General features: G+C 44.4%; 1 protein-coding gene across 1 annotated transcript in view; it reads right to left on the bottom strand.

Annotated features, from left to right (window-relative positions):
• Positions 1-14,214, bottom strand: part of LOC145358698 (neurturin-like) — a 114,917-nt gene extending 100,703 nt beyond the window's left edge. The window contains exon 1 of the mRNA XM_080212926.1: positions 14,106-14,214. Within this exon, the coding sequence (XP_080069052.1) occupies positions 14,106-14,192 (87 nt within the window). The 5' untranslated portion in view covers positions 14,193-14,214. The remainder of the gene's footprint in view (positions 1-14,105) is intronic.
• Between the last annotated feature and the right edge of the window lie 2,546 nt (positions 14,215-16,760).

Raw genomic sequence — 16,760 nt, 5'->3', positions numbered from 1 at the left:
TGATAGAAAAACTAAGTAAAAGGGCTGATCTTCTTGGTACGAGACACTGACAAAGTTTCGAAATGTAGGGTTCAAAGACAAGTAAGTGAACAAATGGTTATGAGATGTCATCAAACTTGGGTCCTAAGAGCCTACACATTTTGGAGAAAAAGAGAACAGGAAACAAAGTTCTAAGGGTGTGAGCTTTTGGGAAGTAATGTGTTAAGAGTATGTGCCAGCGCATTGGTTCTTAATTTCAACCTAGGAGAAAGGGTAAGGAACATTATGTAGGAAAGTGGCTTTGTCACACTCAAAGTACAAGTGAAGGAATTTCAAAGTCATTCTGAGTATAGAAATAAGGTAACACAGACGCAAATAAAGTTGTGACGTGAACAAAGAGAGGTTGGAGGTCAATCATATATCAGATGACCAGTTTATTATGTGCAAGAGTGAGAGTGAGGTTACCAGCCCCGAGGACATTATTTCAAAGTTAAGAACTAATGAAGGAGAATAATGCTTGATACAAAAGGAGGCATTGAGCTTTTTCAAGATAGCTTTTGAAGAATAAAGGCAATGAATTCTAGAAAGTCAGTGGGGTAGATTTTCAACTTGTTACATGGATAGAAGGCTTTAAGACCATAAGATGTAGGAGCAGAAGTGGGCCATATGGCCCATCAGGTCTGTTCTGCCATTCAATAAGATCATAATTGATTTGATCGAATAATCCTCAACTCCACTTTCCCACCTTATCCCCACAACCCTTGATTCCCTACTGATTAAAAATCTGTCTATCTCAATCATGAAAATGCTTAACAACTCAACATCTACAGAACTTAATGGTAAGGAATTCCATAGATTCACTACCCTCAGAGAAGAAATTCCTCCTTGTCTCTATCTTAAAAGCATGACCCTTATTCTGAGATTATACCCTTTGGTTCTGGACTCTCCCACAAGGTGAAACAACCTCTCAGCATCTACCCTGTCAAGCCCCCTGAGAATCTCGGATGTCTCAATGAGATTGCCTCTCATTCTTCTAAATTCCAATGAATACAGGCCCATCCTACTCAACCTTTCCTCTTAGGAAAATCCTTCCATAACCAGGATCAACCTAGTGAACCTTCTCTGAGTTGCCTCCAATGCAAGTATATCTTTCCTTAGATAAGGGAACCAAAACTATTCAAAATGCTCCAGGTGTACTCTAACTAATGCCTTGTATACTTCTACTTTAATACTCAATTCCCTTTGAAATAAAGGCCAACATTCCATTTGCCCTCCTGATTACCTGCTGAACTTGCGTGCTGGTTTTTTGCGATTCATGCATGAGGACCCCTTTCTTTCTTTGCAGATTGTCAGCCCGTTATAGACAACGGCCATGTTTGTACGATCTGCTGCTGACAAACCTTAAGAGAAGTGGACCATCAGATTTAACTATCAGCACAAAACACTGAAAGTTGGTAAATGGGACAATGAGACTGGATTCCAATCCCGTGAGACGCAAGGAAGAGAAGGAACGTGTAGGAAGATGAGTTGGAATTGGAACTGTCCCATCATATAAAGGTTCTTTCTTCTATCTCATTTAGGACTTCAAATTAGAACTTTAGATACATGTGCATTTCTGAAGATTTAGTTTAGCTTTAGGAGATCATGTATCGGTATTTCATAGAATCCCCACAGTGCAGAAGGAGGCCATTCAGCCCACTGAGTCTGCACTAACCACAATCTCATCCGGACCTTATTCCCGTAACCCCACATATTTACCCTGCTAATCCCCCTCACATTTAGGGTCGATTTAGCATGGCCAATCAACCTAACCCACACATCTTTGGAATGTGGTAGGAAACCAGAGCACTTGGAGGAAATCCACTTAGACACGTGGAGAATGTGCAAACTCCACGCAGACAGTGACCCGAGGCAGGAATTGAACCCAGTTCCCTGGCGCTGTGAGGCAGCAATGCTAACCACTGAGCCATTTTTTCATCCTGCTGCTGAGAAAACTCTGGGAAGCCTTCAGATCTTGGATCACACTTGTGCAGCCGAGTAATATCAAACTTAACAAATAACCAAATCGATCACCTAGAGAGCAGTTACTTCAACTTGGATTGAATTAAACACTAATGGCATAATTTAAACCAGAGATTACGTCAGTGTCCACAGATATAACTATAGCCTTTTTGATTGGATATTAGCAGTGATACAGCTATAATTATCCTTTCTGGCTCCTAGAATGTGAAAAATACTTGGTTGACTCTTAGTATGTTAGCTTTGCTAACTCAAAGGATTGAACTCAGACCCTCATGCATATATATAAACAAGCTGTACTTCATTGCTTTTGTATTTACTTCAAGGCCCATGTTTAGTAACCCAGCATAAATTCTTATAAACAAAACTTGGATTTAGTAACAGAGGATTTAAAAGCTACAGCTTCGTGAAGTGTATGTTTATTTCACCCTTTGTGCCATTCCCACAGAGAACGGTTTATGCATGCAGAGAACCAGAGTCGCAGAACACTTGGAATCTAATAGAAGCACTTTTCAGGAGGGTATTCTTCTGAGTAATACCATGCTGTGCCTGAATTGAGAAGCATCATGTTCCTCAGGCCTCATGTTAACAGCCCACATTTTTCCTAAGTGTTTCACAACCACAATCACGGCAGCAATTTGGAACAGAGCATCTTGAAGCCTGACTCTGAACTGCCTTGCCCCTTTGAAAAGGAGTTTGCCAACATACATGTGCGGAAAGTCACGTCCTGCTACATGTCCCTCTGGCTGCCCCAAATACCATGCCAAGTTGGTTCTCGGCTGATGGGAGTGAATCTTGACAATCTTTTGAGTGTGTTTTTTTTTTGTCCATTTTTTTGTAGCGATCATGTTCCACAGTGGTTCAATGATGGATATGGGTTGACTGTCAGTCGTGGATGAGAAGTGGTCTGAATGGGTGGTAAAGGATGTGAGTAGGGGTAAGGGATGGGAAAATTATTTCTGAACTTATCGATGGCTGCTAACGAAAATAAACAGGAAAAGATGCAAGTATTTTGGTTTCATGGTCCGGAACTATGTATTTTCCATACATCTAGCCTTGTACCCTTACAATTTCTAATGATCCAATGAATCTCTTCAGCAAGCCATATTCCTCTGTCCCTCCACCCCCAATACTTCCCACCTATCAGCACTATCTTTGGTTGCTCAGAGAATGGAATTGCACCATCCCGCCTGCCATGGGAATAGGAGTGGGCAAAGGGCAGACCATGATAAGATCTATTGACCTCAGGCAGGATTTTAGGCTTTCAGGACCAGCGAGGCCATAAAATCCCACCCACAATGTTGCACCCAGGATTTGGCACATTCAGTCTCAGAGAAACTGTAAGTGCTGGAATCAAACTAGACAGTCAGTACAGGATTAACACAATTTAATTCTGTTTGCAATGAAACTGTATGCAAGGAGATAATGCAACAATTGCAGATCCTTAAATTCTTATCATTCACTCACACAAAAGTTGAATGCAATTCAACAATATTTTCAGGATGCTGTAATTACACAATCAGTATTTTCACCACTTCCTCCCCGTAATGAAATTATTGTGCAATATAAAACTACTGAGTCAGAGTGGCATTCACACCAGTGCTAACAATTCAGTGGTTAGCACTATGACTCACAGCACCAGGGGCCTGGGTTCAACTCCTGGCTTGGGTCACTGTCTGTGCGGAGTCTGCATGGTTGTGCTTCAGTTTCCTCCCACAGTCCAAGAGACATGCTGTTTAGGTCCATTGGCCATGCTAAATTCTCCCTCTGTGTACCCAAACAGGCGCCGGAGTGTGGCAACCAAGAGATTTTCACAGTAACTTTGTTGCGGCGTTAATGTAAGCCTACTTGTGACACTAATAAATAAATCAATTTAACAATTTGTAGTATCTCTCCAGACACTGACAATCTCAGTACCAATGCCTGTGTTTCTGCTAGTCTGGGTGTGGCCTATTGCTCCCTCCCGCCCCACCGCCCCCCCCAACCCACCATCCCAGTGCTGGGAAAGACTGCCTCTCTCTGTGCTGACACTATAACCTCTCCAGGTTCTCCAAGTACTGCCAGTCCTGAAGTGGATAGTAATAACTGTCTTCATGCTGACTGTCTCAGTAATAACAGTAATGTCTCTCCTATGCTGACTGTTTCAGTACTGACAGTAATGAAGGTTTTAGTGTCTGATGGTTGCAATCATTGATAGGTTTAAAAATTGAGTATGATGTTTGAAAGTTTAATGCATTCATGCAATTTTAAAAAAGGATCTGAGATGATATGTATTTAAAGTGCTAATTAGTTAGCATTAATGTTGTTTCCTCAGAGATTGTGAATAGTAAGCAATTTGTTAGCTTGTCTCAGTAATTGATAAACACCGCCCATTGTGTTGGGTACTTGGCAGGAGTTCTGGCACACCTTCTGTTTCATAGCTGTGAGCACTAAGAGATAAAACATCCAGGCAATAAGCAAAGGAGTTTTGAAATAAGAAAGCTGTGATGGAGTCAGGCCACAAAAGACTAAAAGAAAAGTGAAACACACCTGGGAATGATCAGAAATAATGTTGTTTGAGTCACACTGACATGGAGCAGAACAGCATGCTTTATTTGTTATGGGGATCTGAATGAAGTGAGTTCAGTCATTACAGCCAATCTGTATGTTCAGCTTATCATGAAATTAAGTAGCTTATCCATTTACATCAGGCTTTAATGCACAAAGTTCTGACTCCCCCAAAGCCCGTCCACCAAACACATGTCAGGAGTGTGATGGAATACTCCCCAGTTGCCTGGATGAGTCCAGCTCCAACAACACTCAGGCAGCTTGTCACCATCCAGCACAAAGCAACCTGCTTCAGCAGACATATCCACCAACTTAAAAATTCACCTCCACTCTCACCAATGCACAGTGGCAGCAGTGAGTACTATACATACGATGCACTGCAACAAGGTCCCTTCACAACCACCTTCCAAACCGATGACCCTGCCACATCGAGGGACAAAGGCAGCAGATACCTGCAAGCTCCCCTCCAAGCCATGCACCACCCTGACTTGGAACTATATCGCTGTCACGGGATCAAAATCCTGAAACTGTCATCCTAACAGCACCGTGGGTGAATCTACATCGAGCAGTTCAAGGAGGCTGCTCACTATCACCTCTCAAGGGCTACTAGGGAATGTAAGCAAATACTGGTCTAACCAACAATTAGAAATAGTTTTTTAACAAGTCATTGCTGAATGCACCTGCAGAGAAATTGGAGCAATACATGTTTGAAAAACAAAAGTATCTGGTTCAAAATATAAGGCAAGAAATTGCTGCAACCCCCAGAAGTAGACATGGTATGTGAGTGAACTCTTCAAAAATTAAGACATGGTGCTTCCAGGAACAATGGCACCGCTGAACCTAAGAAGGTATCTATGGCAAACCCAAATCCATAATGGCTATCCTCACTAAAATTGTAAGATCTGAATTAGTTGGATAGTTAAAGTTACAGTGGATGAAGGGTAATGCAATAGAACATCACTTAAGCGTGTACTTGTTAATTGATATACAGAAACTGAAGGGAATCTGAAGATACTATAACTCATTGGAAAAACAAACTCACAAGAATCTGTATTTTCAATCTCCATACAGTAAATATCGAAGTATGTCTTCTCTTGGAAGGATCCACCAGTAAGAAAAGACAAGATGCTGTAAAGTGTGCCTTTTTCAATTGTGATGAAAGTGTGGCTATGTTAAATTCTTCTGAAACCATAATGACTGTATTTTAACTACAGCTGATATCCCACTACCGCAGAGAACAAGATTGAAATATGCGTTTGCTGTGGGGGAAGTAGGATTGAGAGTGAGCGGCACAGTGGTTAACACTGCTGCCTCTCTGTGCCAGGGGCCCGGGTTCAATTTTCGCCTTAGATGATTATGTGGAGTTGCATGTTCTCCCTGTGTCTGCGTGGGTTTCCTCTGGGTGCTCCAATTTCCTCCCACACTCCAAAGAGGTGCAGGTTAGGTGGGTTGGCCATGCTAAATTGCTTCTTCATGTCAGAGGGACTAGCAGGGCAAATATACAGGGATTGGGCCGGGTGGGATTGCTGTTGGTTCAGACTCGAAGGACCTCCTTCTGCGCTGTAGGGATTCTATGATTATCGGAGGAGGCTGGTTTAATTCCTTTATATATCTATTTCTTTATGCAGCACCAATGATTACCTCTAAACAGAGGAAAAATTAAGAGAAGAGAGTTGATCTCCCTAATGTAGAATCTTCATTCTGCAGCGATCCGACTCTTTCTGTTTATATTTCAGATCTCCAGCATCCTCAGTATTTTCCTTTTGCATTTATTTTACATTTTAAAATACTCTCCAGTTTTGCCCTCTTCCATTTTTATTTATCTCAACTGAAAGGGATGAAAGTCAAAAAGGTCTAAAACAATAACATCTTGCCAGATTACCACCCCAGTGTTAAAGGTGATCATCACCTTCTAGAATGTCGTGTAGCGGTCATATTAGAGCAAAAGATAGCCAGGCATTTGATGCAGTGATGAAAAGGACAGCTTAACAACCAGCAGAGGTTGAAGAGTCTGGCAAAGAGAAACCTCAGGGGATAAACTGAACCGCAATGACTTACAATCATAGAATCATTTGGTGCAGAAGAGGCCCTTTGGTTCATCAAATCTGCACTGACATTAGAGGCACCTAAACTCCCACCTAATCCCATCTGCCAGCACTTGGCCCATAGCCCTGAATGTTACGCCATGCCAAGTGCTCATCCAGGTACTTGTTAAAGGATGTCAGGCAACCTGCCTCTACCACCCTCCCAGGCAGCGCATTCCAGACCGTCACCAACTTTTGGGTAAAAATGCTTTTCCTCACATCCCCCTTAAACCTCCTGCCCCTCACTGTGAACCTATGTTTGGGATTGCCACAAACTGGAGAAGACAGACAGGGAGAGAAATTTAGAAGAGGGAAAGTGGGCAGATAGTTGACCACTTTATCCAGAGAGTGTTAATTGTTTCAATGGGCTTTGCAAGGAGGTAGTGAAAACAGATAGCGCTGAAAAATTGAGGGGAGAAATAGATAGATGTTTGAGAGAAGCAGGAAAACGAGAGGTGAGGGCTAGTCTGTTTTCTGATGTTTTTAGTCCTGAACTTTCATATGTTCCTAATTTTAGCTAATTGGGAGATAATACGAGAAAGGAAACAAAAAGAGTTATATAAGCCTGCTAACCTGAGCTGAAAACTAAAAGTGCTGCTGAGAGAACCTAGCATGGATGAGAGGATGTAGCTTTTTGGGGCTAGATTCTTGCCAATATGAAATATCTCCTGAACATACTGACTCCATTCTGGCTCCATAAAAACATGACTGGCAATACAATTGCTGGTGGTAAGACACAGGCAGGTTCATTTGCCTTGACCTTTCCTAAATAAGTTTATTGAATCAATCTTTACATTTATTGCATGACTATTTCATTAATGCATGACGATATTTTCCCTAATCTCTAGCCTTGCCTGGTTAGTTAAATTTGCACATATGCTTTATAATCTTGTACTCACAGGCTAGCTAAAACAGCCTTTTCTGTACTATCCATATCTATGAACATCTGTAGGGTGGCATAGTGGTTAGCACTGCTAGCTCACAACTTGGGAATTCGGGTTCAATTCCAGCCTTGGGTGACTGTCTGTGTAGAGTTTGCACGTTCTCCCCATGTCTGGCAGGTGCTCCAGTTTCCTCCCACAATCTAAAGATGTGCAGGTTAGGTGGATTGGCCGTACTAAGTTGCCCCTTAGCGTTGGCAGAGTAACTATGTGGGGTTACGGCAATAGGTAGGATTGTTGGTGGTGCAGACTTGATGGGCCAAATGGCCTCATTCTGCACTGTATGGAATCTATGATTCTATACCATGTAACTTCCATCCATTCCATCTGTTGTTTAAGGAACTTTACTGTGTGCGAATGTCTACCATATTTACCTACAAAAGTAAACGTTTGGGATTAACAATTTTGGGATGTTCGAGGTGAAAACTGCAAACCAAATGAAGAAACACAAGTTCTTCCCTTCTATAACAATATCCAATGTCCACTTGTCCTTCAACTAACAGTACCAGAAATGGATTAACTGACAATGCATTTTATTGCCCTGTGCAAACTGAACAAACAGTACGGCACAGGAACAGGCTCTTCGGCCCTCCAAGCCTGCGCTGATCACATTGTCCTATCAAGACAACTGCCTGTATCCCTCTATTCCCCATCTGTTCATGTGTCTATCCAGATAAGTTTCAAATGTGGTGAACATATTTGCCTCAACCGCCTCACTTGGCAGTGCATTCCCACCACCCTCTGTGTAAAAAAAAATCCCCCACACATCTCCACTGAATCTTTCCCCCCTTACCTTGAACTTGTGCTGTGATTGCCCACAAAATAACAGTGACAGCACTTGCGGAATAATTCATTTACTGTTAACTACTCTGGGACATCGTGAAGATGTGAAAGGTGCTACACAAATGTAATTTCTTACATTCTGCATTGCAACTAGTCTCAAACCAGACTTCAGCAAAACTGACATTGTCACTACCTCACGATACAGTTTTTCTTCCACTTGTCACCATCTTTCCTTCATATTTGCCAAATAAGTTTTCAATCCAGCAAATTATTTTCAATATTTGTTTTACAAGCTCTTTGAAAAATTTCACAATGGATCTCTATCAAATCTGTTCTTGAAATTCAAATTATATCTGTAGTTTTGTTTGGCTTTGACTCTTCAAAGAACTCTAGCAGGTTAATGACACATGAGCACTGTTACCTCTAATGATTGATGGGCACTTATAATCTCACATACAATGTTTAGAAATGTTTCCTATTCCCAGGTTCTTTTTACGTTAACTCATTTTCTAAACATTCGAACCATAATTTCAGATTTTCTCAACTAAATCGCAGCAGTTCATGCAGACTGTAATCTCTGTTTTTGCAGCTAATCTGTCCTTTTCTGAGCTGTGTGGCTCAATTACATGGCACAGTGGTTAGCACTGCTGCCTCACAGTTCCAGGGACCCGGGTTCAATTCCCGGCATGGGTTACTGTCTGTTGTCTGCATGGGTTTCCTCCCACAGTCCAAATGACATTAGGATTAGGTATATTGGCCATGCTAAATTCTCCGTCTGTGTACCCAAACAGGCACTGGAGCGTGGCGACTACAGGATTTTCTCAGTAACTTCATTACAGTGTTAATGTAAGCCTACTTGTGACGCTGATAAATAAACTATACTTTAATTAACGAATATTCTTAAGGATACCCTGAATTCACCATTACTAGCAAGATTTTAGAACATTAGAATGCAAAGCACAGAGTCAAGTTTTACAACTAAAAGCAACTAAAAATATATTTGTTATAAAGGCAAATTTGAGACAATAATTACAAATATTATTGAATGTACACTTTGGACATAAACTCATTCTGTGATATCACCTAAGAGATGTCATTTTTTGCCCATTTTGAAATTAAATTTTTTTTGTTAATACACTGCAATAGCAAACTCTTCCAGTCTCTGATGCATTGTTATTGGGAAGCACTCCATCTCTGACCCCTAAAGCTGGGAAGATTCCCTGATCTCCTTCAACCTCCCGATTTAAATTTGTTCAGCACCAGCGCCACCTGTCCTGGGAATTTGCAACTGCTGTCTTTCCCAGGCAAAATAGTGACTCAGTTATCTAAACTACGAGAGAAGATTACTTTAGGATGTTTGTGGATGGGTCCCTAGCAAACAGACGCAACGTAATGAGAAGACAAATACACTGACGCCTGAGATTTCCACGGGTGGTTCACCCAATCTTCCGGTGTAGCTTGGCGAGAGGATCAGCTGGATCCTCGAATGAATGTGATAAACAGACACTTCCGCCATCTCTCCCAATGCTTTGCTAATCTTCCACCAAAGTTATGGCAGGGTGGGTCAATTTTAACAGCCTTAAAATGCGGCCCATTTCTACTGTAAACATCAATGCTTCAACCATTGCCGTATTTATAATGGTGCCCGGAACACCTGACTATAAACTGTAAGGATATTTCCTCTGACCAGGAGGAAATAGAGTCAGAAGTCTCATAACACCAGGTTAAAGTCCAACAGGTTTATTTGGCTTTTGCTACCAAATAAACCTGTTGTTGTGAGACTTCTTACTGTGTTTACCCCAGTCCAACGCCGGCATCTCCACATCAGGAGGAAACAACCACTCCAGTAGCATCAATCTGGCAAGTGCACGGTGCCAGATATGTCATCCAGTGATTAACATTGCAGGCTGCGACTGCATTGGGTTTCCCAACAGGAACACCCAGCCAGAAAAGCTGTTAACGTCCAACACATTTCGCAAATGCACACTCCTGTTATTTCTCTCCGGGGACATTTCATTCTGCGGAATGTGGGAAAGTGATGGCCTAGACCACTAATCTAGAAACCCAGCTAGTGTTCTGGGGACCTGGGTTCGAATCCTGGCATGGCAGATGGTGGAAGTTGAATTCAATAAAAAAAATCTGGAATTAAGAATCTACTGATGACCATAAAACCAACTGTTGAAAAACCGCATGGTGGTACAGTAATTAGCACTACTGCCTCACAGCTCCAAGGACCTGGTTTCAATTCCCATCTTGGGTCATTGTCTGTGTGGAGTCTGCACATTCTCCCCTTGTCTGCGTGGACTTCCTCCCACAGTCCAAAAGATGTGCGGATTAGGTGCAATGGTGTGCTAAATTCTCCCTCAGTGTACCTGAACAGGCGCTGGAGTGTGGCCACTAGGGAATTTTCACAGTAACTTCATTGCAGTGTTACTTGTAACACTAATGAAATACAGTAAATACCCCATTTGATTCATTAATGTCTTTTAAGGAAGGAAATCTCTTTACTTGGTCTGGCTTACATGTAACTCCAGAGCCACAGCAATGTGGTTGACTCTCACCTGCACTCAGGCAACTAGGGATGGGCATTAAATGCCAGCCAGCCAGTAATACCTGGGTCCCATGAATGAATAAAATACATACAATGTCTTCATCTAGAATTAATGATGAAGATTAATCTGGGTACCCATAATGGGGAACTCTGGGGAATTCACAGATCTTGGCAAAGCATAAGAAGACTCTATTATTCTGTTCCCTTAATATTGGAAATCACCAAGTCACAATAACAGCATGGAAAAGTCTGACGGTCAATCAAGAGGGCAAGAGTGAAAGATAGGTTCAATAGATAGGGTTAATAATAACATAATAATAGGTGGAATGGGACAATTTCAGGTCACTAGCTACCTTTCCTTATAAAACCAGATACAATATCATGTCACTTTTTTGCGGCTCGGAAACATCTCTTTCTCCTTTGGGTCAAATGAATACAATAAGCTTCACTGGACTCTAATGCACCTGTGTAAATTTCAACTGCTGGGGAAAATCTAACTTGTTAAGCTACTGATCAGCAAATAGAATGAATCCAGTTTAATTAGCAAAAGAAAAACAAAGAAAATTGCCATGTTCTTGTAATTTAGTCATTTGCTTTAATCAGAGGGTTTTGGATCACAGACTTGGGGCAGTCTGTCAGAAGCAGCTAAGCTTCCAATATTTTTCATCAGACCTACTTAGTGTCACACCCAACAGCCCCAGCATGTTAAGTTGTGAAAGGGGCCCAGGCATGGATCGCATCCCACTATCAGCAAAGCTACCTTTAAATGTGAGCGTACCTACGCCACCCTCACTGAGTAAGCTCAGGCAGGGGTAAAGAGTGGAAAGCTGTTCACAGACGCTGACAAGGACACAACTTGAATCAAAGCCCCGGCATCAAAGGTTTTAAGGCTGGATCAAGGGGAGAGGGGTGGGGGGAGTGGAATAGTGGAAGTGAGTGGTGGAAATCTCCTGGTCCTGCAAAAAGTGACCCCCTCCTCTGCCGGCAGCCACTGGGTCAAAGTCCTGGAACTCCCTCCCTAACTGCACTATGGATGTACCTACACAACACAAACTTCAGTGCTGTCTCACACAGCCAGGGACCCGCGTTCAATTCCGGCCTCGGGTCACTGTCTGTGTGGATTCTGCATGTTCTCCACATGTCTGCATGGGTTTCCTCTGGGTGCTCTGATTTCCTCCCACTGTCCAAAGATATGTGGGTTAGGTTGATTGGCCATGATAAATTGACCCTAGTGTCAGGGGATTAGTAAGGTAAATGTGTGAGGTTACTAGAATAGGGCCTGGGTGGGATTGTGGTCGCTGAAGACTCGATGGACTGAATGGCTTCCTTCTGCACTTGTAGGGATTCTATGATTCTTTGGTTACGGGATGGGCTAACCATGTTTTGCATCACTGAGACCGGGTGATCCTGCCGCCGGTCAGTGGTGAGCCTCTCTCACCAGAAAACACATGGGGAAGCCATAAAATCCCACGCATAGTAAATGAATGTTTGGTTCCCCTCCACCTCCCATCCAGTCACCGTTGCTGTAGGCGCAATTCACCACTTTATTCACCAAGGTTCCTTATACAGCACCTTCCAAGTCCATCACCACTACCATCTAGAAGATACCTGGAAACACCACCACCTGGAGGTTCCCCTCCAAGTCACTCACCATCCTTGCTTTGAAATATATAATCGTTCCGTCACTGCCACAGGGTCAAAGCCCTGGAACTCCATCCCTAACAGCAGTATGGGTGTACCTACACAACACATACTGCAGTGGTTCAAGAAGGCAGCTGACTACCATCTTCTCAAGGGCTATTAGGGATGGACAATGAAGCTGACCTATTCAGCAAAGCCCACATCTCATAAATCAATAAAGAAAAGAGGATTGTAAGACTATTTCCTGTCAGTCTGTTACCCACACCCATGCCCTTCTTAACAGCATAACGGACAAATGACCTCCAAGTAAGTTTATACCGTGATTGCTAAATGTCAATACAGTGGAGTCCTACATACATTTCAGTTCAGTGTCAATGTGCTCCCTAAGAGAGGAAAGGCTAGTTCATAGAAAAATATACAGAAAATGCTTTTTGTATCCTCAGAATGTAGCAAAATGTCACACAACTACTAGATTACTTTTAAACCTATAGCCACTACTGTTATGTAAGCAAATGCCGCAACCAATTTACACACAGCAAGATTTCCCCCCCACCCACCCCCACCAAATAAATAGTCAGGAGGTAAGATACCAGTTAATGTGTCCTGAGTGGTATTGGAATTCCCAATGCGCAAATGATGCCATGTAACCTTTTTATGCTGATCTAGACAGAGTTCAGGGCCTAGGCTGCCGGAATCCAATATTAAACTCGCCGCTGAAGACGAGAGCAGTTATTCAGAATGAAGCAGTGGTCGGAGCTGGATCTGGCAATATCGTTTCTGCACCCACAATAAAGAGAGTTGGTTTTGCTTGGTAAACATGGGGCAGGTTTGGTAAATCTGGCTCCTTCGGCAGCATTGCCAGCTGCTGGCGTTAGTTTCCCCGGGGGGGGGGGGTGGAAGGTTACTTTCTTTTTGTCACTTTCTGGAGTGAAGTTCAGCAAACTGTGTTGTGCACCAGACCCCACAGCGCCGTTCCCTAGAGCTCACCCTGATCTCCACCTCCAACAACAAAAAAAACAAACAGTCTGGGAATTGAACAGCAAAATTATAAGGTGACCCACCTTCAGGTAAAAAACGGATCTCTCACAATCCCGTCCCGACTGAAGTGCGGAAGAAATTGTATTTTAAAGGACAGAACGTCTGGGGATGATTCTAAAGAAAGCTTTTAAAGCCAAGAGCACAAGAGGAACCGGGGGGCAGGCCAACACCAATGGGTTAGGGAGGTCAAGGAAAGACAGAGATCTTCAAAGAGTGTAGCCTGTGTGTTTGCGGGCTGGGGGGGGTGGTGGTGGTGCAGACAGAATGCCCCTAAAGGATATAAAAGGGTGTGTGTGTGGGGGGGTGTCAAAGGGTTTGGAAATTGAACCCCCTGCCCCCCCCGGATACACACACACTGGGCAGGGAGTCAGTGAGGGATGGTACTAACAGGAGGGCTCTCCCCACCCCAAGGGCAGTGAAACTAGGGACATAACCCTCCCCCCTAAAAATAAAACCCTTCTTCCCCCCCTCCAAAGCTGGGGCTGTCTGAACATTCCAGCACTGGGGAGGGGGGTAACTTACCCTCACTAACAGCAACAGCGCCCGTCTGCTCGTTGCCAGCTGCCCAATCCAGCTCCCCGTGACAGATAAAAGGTGAAATCTTTCCATTGAGCGCAGAGTCTAATCACAACCCAGCAAAGTGTCCGCTGATCCCCCACCGACAGACACCCAGCGATAAAACACACAACCTCCCGATTGCCAATTTGAGCAAGGATCTCTGACCCGCCCCGCTCTGTGTGTCTGCAAACAGCTCCCAGATATGGAACATAATTATTACGTACCTAATGTAGTAGTGGTGTCTGTTTTGTATTACTGATTCTCTCCCTGCTCCTGCACTGTGCCAAGTACTGGGGGGCGCGGGCTGGAGAGGGGAATGGGGGGGGGGGGAAGGAGGAGAGGGGAATTGAGTGAGCGTGAAAGGATTGAGAGGGGGGGAGTGACAAGGAGGGGGGAGGGAGAGAGGGGGGAGTTCAGGGGAGAGATTTGGTTAAAGCAAAAGAGAGAGAGAGGTAAAAAAAATCACAGATTGAGAGAGGGAGCGTCAGAGGGAGAGACTGGAGGAGAAAGTCAGAAATAGGGAAGGGGGCAAAGAGAGAGAGGGGGGAGGAGACGCAGTAAGTTGCAGACTTGCTGAAAAGGTGAGCATTTGGAATTCACTGCTACAGTTCAGAAAGTGGGAACTCCGGGCGCAGAAACCTTGAACCTAATGAGAATGAATTAACCTCGATAACATATATTTAAAAGACATCAATTATTAACATGCCTCCAGCTGTCAAACCCACTGCGGGGTATAGATGTCTGCCTAGGGGTCGGAGTTTCTGATATTCCCCCCCCACCCACCCCTCTTTTTGGAGTTAAGAGCCGGGTGGAGAGGCTGGGATCGGGAATGAGAGCTGGGGAGAGAGGGAGAGGGAACTCTCGCCCTCTGCATCGCCTCTCATCCCCACTGTAACCTTGAACCAGTGCTGAATATTTCCCCGGCAATAACTGTGCTCAGAGGGTGCAGATCGCCCTCCATTCACAAAATACACCTATTCAGGGAAGGTGCTAAAAGTTGCCTCTATCCCCCCCCCCCCAACTCCATTAGAACTGTTACCCCCGCCGCCCCCCCAACTCCCCTCTCCCTCTCCCTCTCCCCATCCACCTTACCTTCAGCCCGGTTTCTCCAGCTTTGCTTTGGTCGCTCGCTGAGGTTGGATTCTGGCTCAGTCTGTTGCAATCCTTCTCCAAGACATTGAAGAAAGCCTTCACTCCCAGACCGGCCTCCTCCGCAGTCCCTGTGCCCTCTCCATCAGCCAGTGACCGTGGGCATCAAACTTCAGAGCTGGCTGCCAGGGAGCTCCCATCGCCCGCAGTGGATCAGGGCACTTGTCTTGGGGTGGGAAGGTAGGGAGGGAGGGAGAGGGCAGTGAGCTGCTCCAAATCTTCCAGCTCAGCCCTTCCTTCTTCTTGGTCCTACTTCTGACTGCTCCCTGCCACACACTGCGAGTGTGTGTATGTATATATATATAAATATACGTATAATACCCCCTCCCCTCTCTAAAATGCGTGTGCAGCTGTCAAATGTCCCAGAATCTCAGTGCCCTGTTAATCCCCAGGGGGAGAGACCCCCCCTTTTTTTTCTGCTGGCTCACACTCCCACCCCCCTTACCAGCTCCACCAGGCTGCCAAGGTCCCCAAAGCCTGGGAAGTTTAGCTGCTCCCGGGTCCTCTCCACTTTTCCTGCCTCTGTGCACTTCACCGGATTGATATGGGATTGAATTGCTTTGCCCTTGCTGCTGGCCCTCCCAGCTCTGTGTGTATATGTGGCCACTGATGTCCTGTTTTCTACTTGAATTCTACAATCCACCCCCCAAAAAAAAAACACAAATCTAAGAGGGTTAAAGCTTGCCTGGCTTTAGGGGCTGACTTAACAGCGGCTCCTCCCTGCGGAAATAAGTGTCAGGTTGCTAATAACCGAATCATACACTCCCGACAGCTGTCAGCACAGGCACTGACCCACCCCCCCCTCTCCAAATGCTGAATGGAAAGGAACAGCCGGGGGAATTAATTAAATAAATAAATACAGGCACACATGACAACAACAGACTCGATGGGGGTCGAACTCAAATTACCACGATGCCCACCTGGGTTGTCCCTGTAACACAGAGCAGAAACATGCTGGAGAATCTCAGCGGGTCTGACAGCGAGTGTGGAGAGAGAATAGATGGTGGCCATGGTGTGGAGATGTTGGACTGGGGTGAGCAGTAAGGAGTCTCACAGCACCTGGTCAAAGTGCTACCAGGCGCTAGGGAATAAACCTGTTGGACTTTAACCTGGTGTTGTGAGACTTCTGACTGAGAGAGAGTAGAGCCAACATTTCGAGTCTGGATGATCTTTCAGAGAACATAAGAACATAAGAAATAGGAGCAGGAGTAGACCATCTAGCCCTTCGAGCCTGCCCCGCCATTCAATAAGATCATGGCTGATCTGTCGCTGCTCAGTTCCACTTTCCCGCCCTCTCCCCATAACCCTTAATCCCCTCTCTTATCAAAAACCCATCAACCCGCGTCTTAAAAATATTTAGCGAGGCAGCCTCCACCACTTCAACGGGCAGAGAATTCCAGAGATTCACCACCCTTTGAGTGAAGAAGTTCCTCCTCAACTCTGTTCTAAACCGCCCCCCCTTTATCTTGA

Source organism: Carcharhinus amblyrhynchos, chromosome 26, assembly GCF_965287045.1.
Source record: "Carcharhinus amblyrhynchos chromosome 26, sCarAmb.v2.hapA, whole genome shotgun sequence".
Lineage (NCBI taxonomy): Eukaryota > Metazoa > Chordata > Chondrichthyes > Carcharhiniformes > Carcharhinidae > Carcharhinus > Carcharhinus amblyrhynchos.
This window is presented reverse-complemented; position numbering and strand designations above follow the sequence as displayed.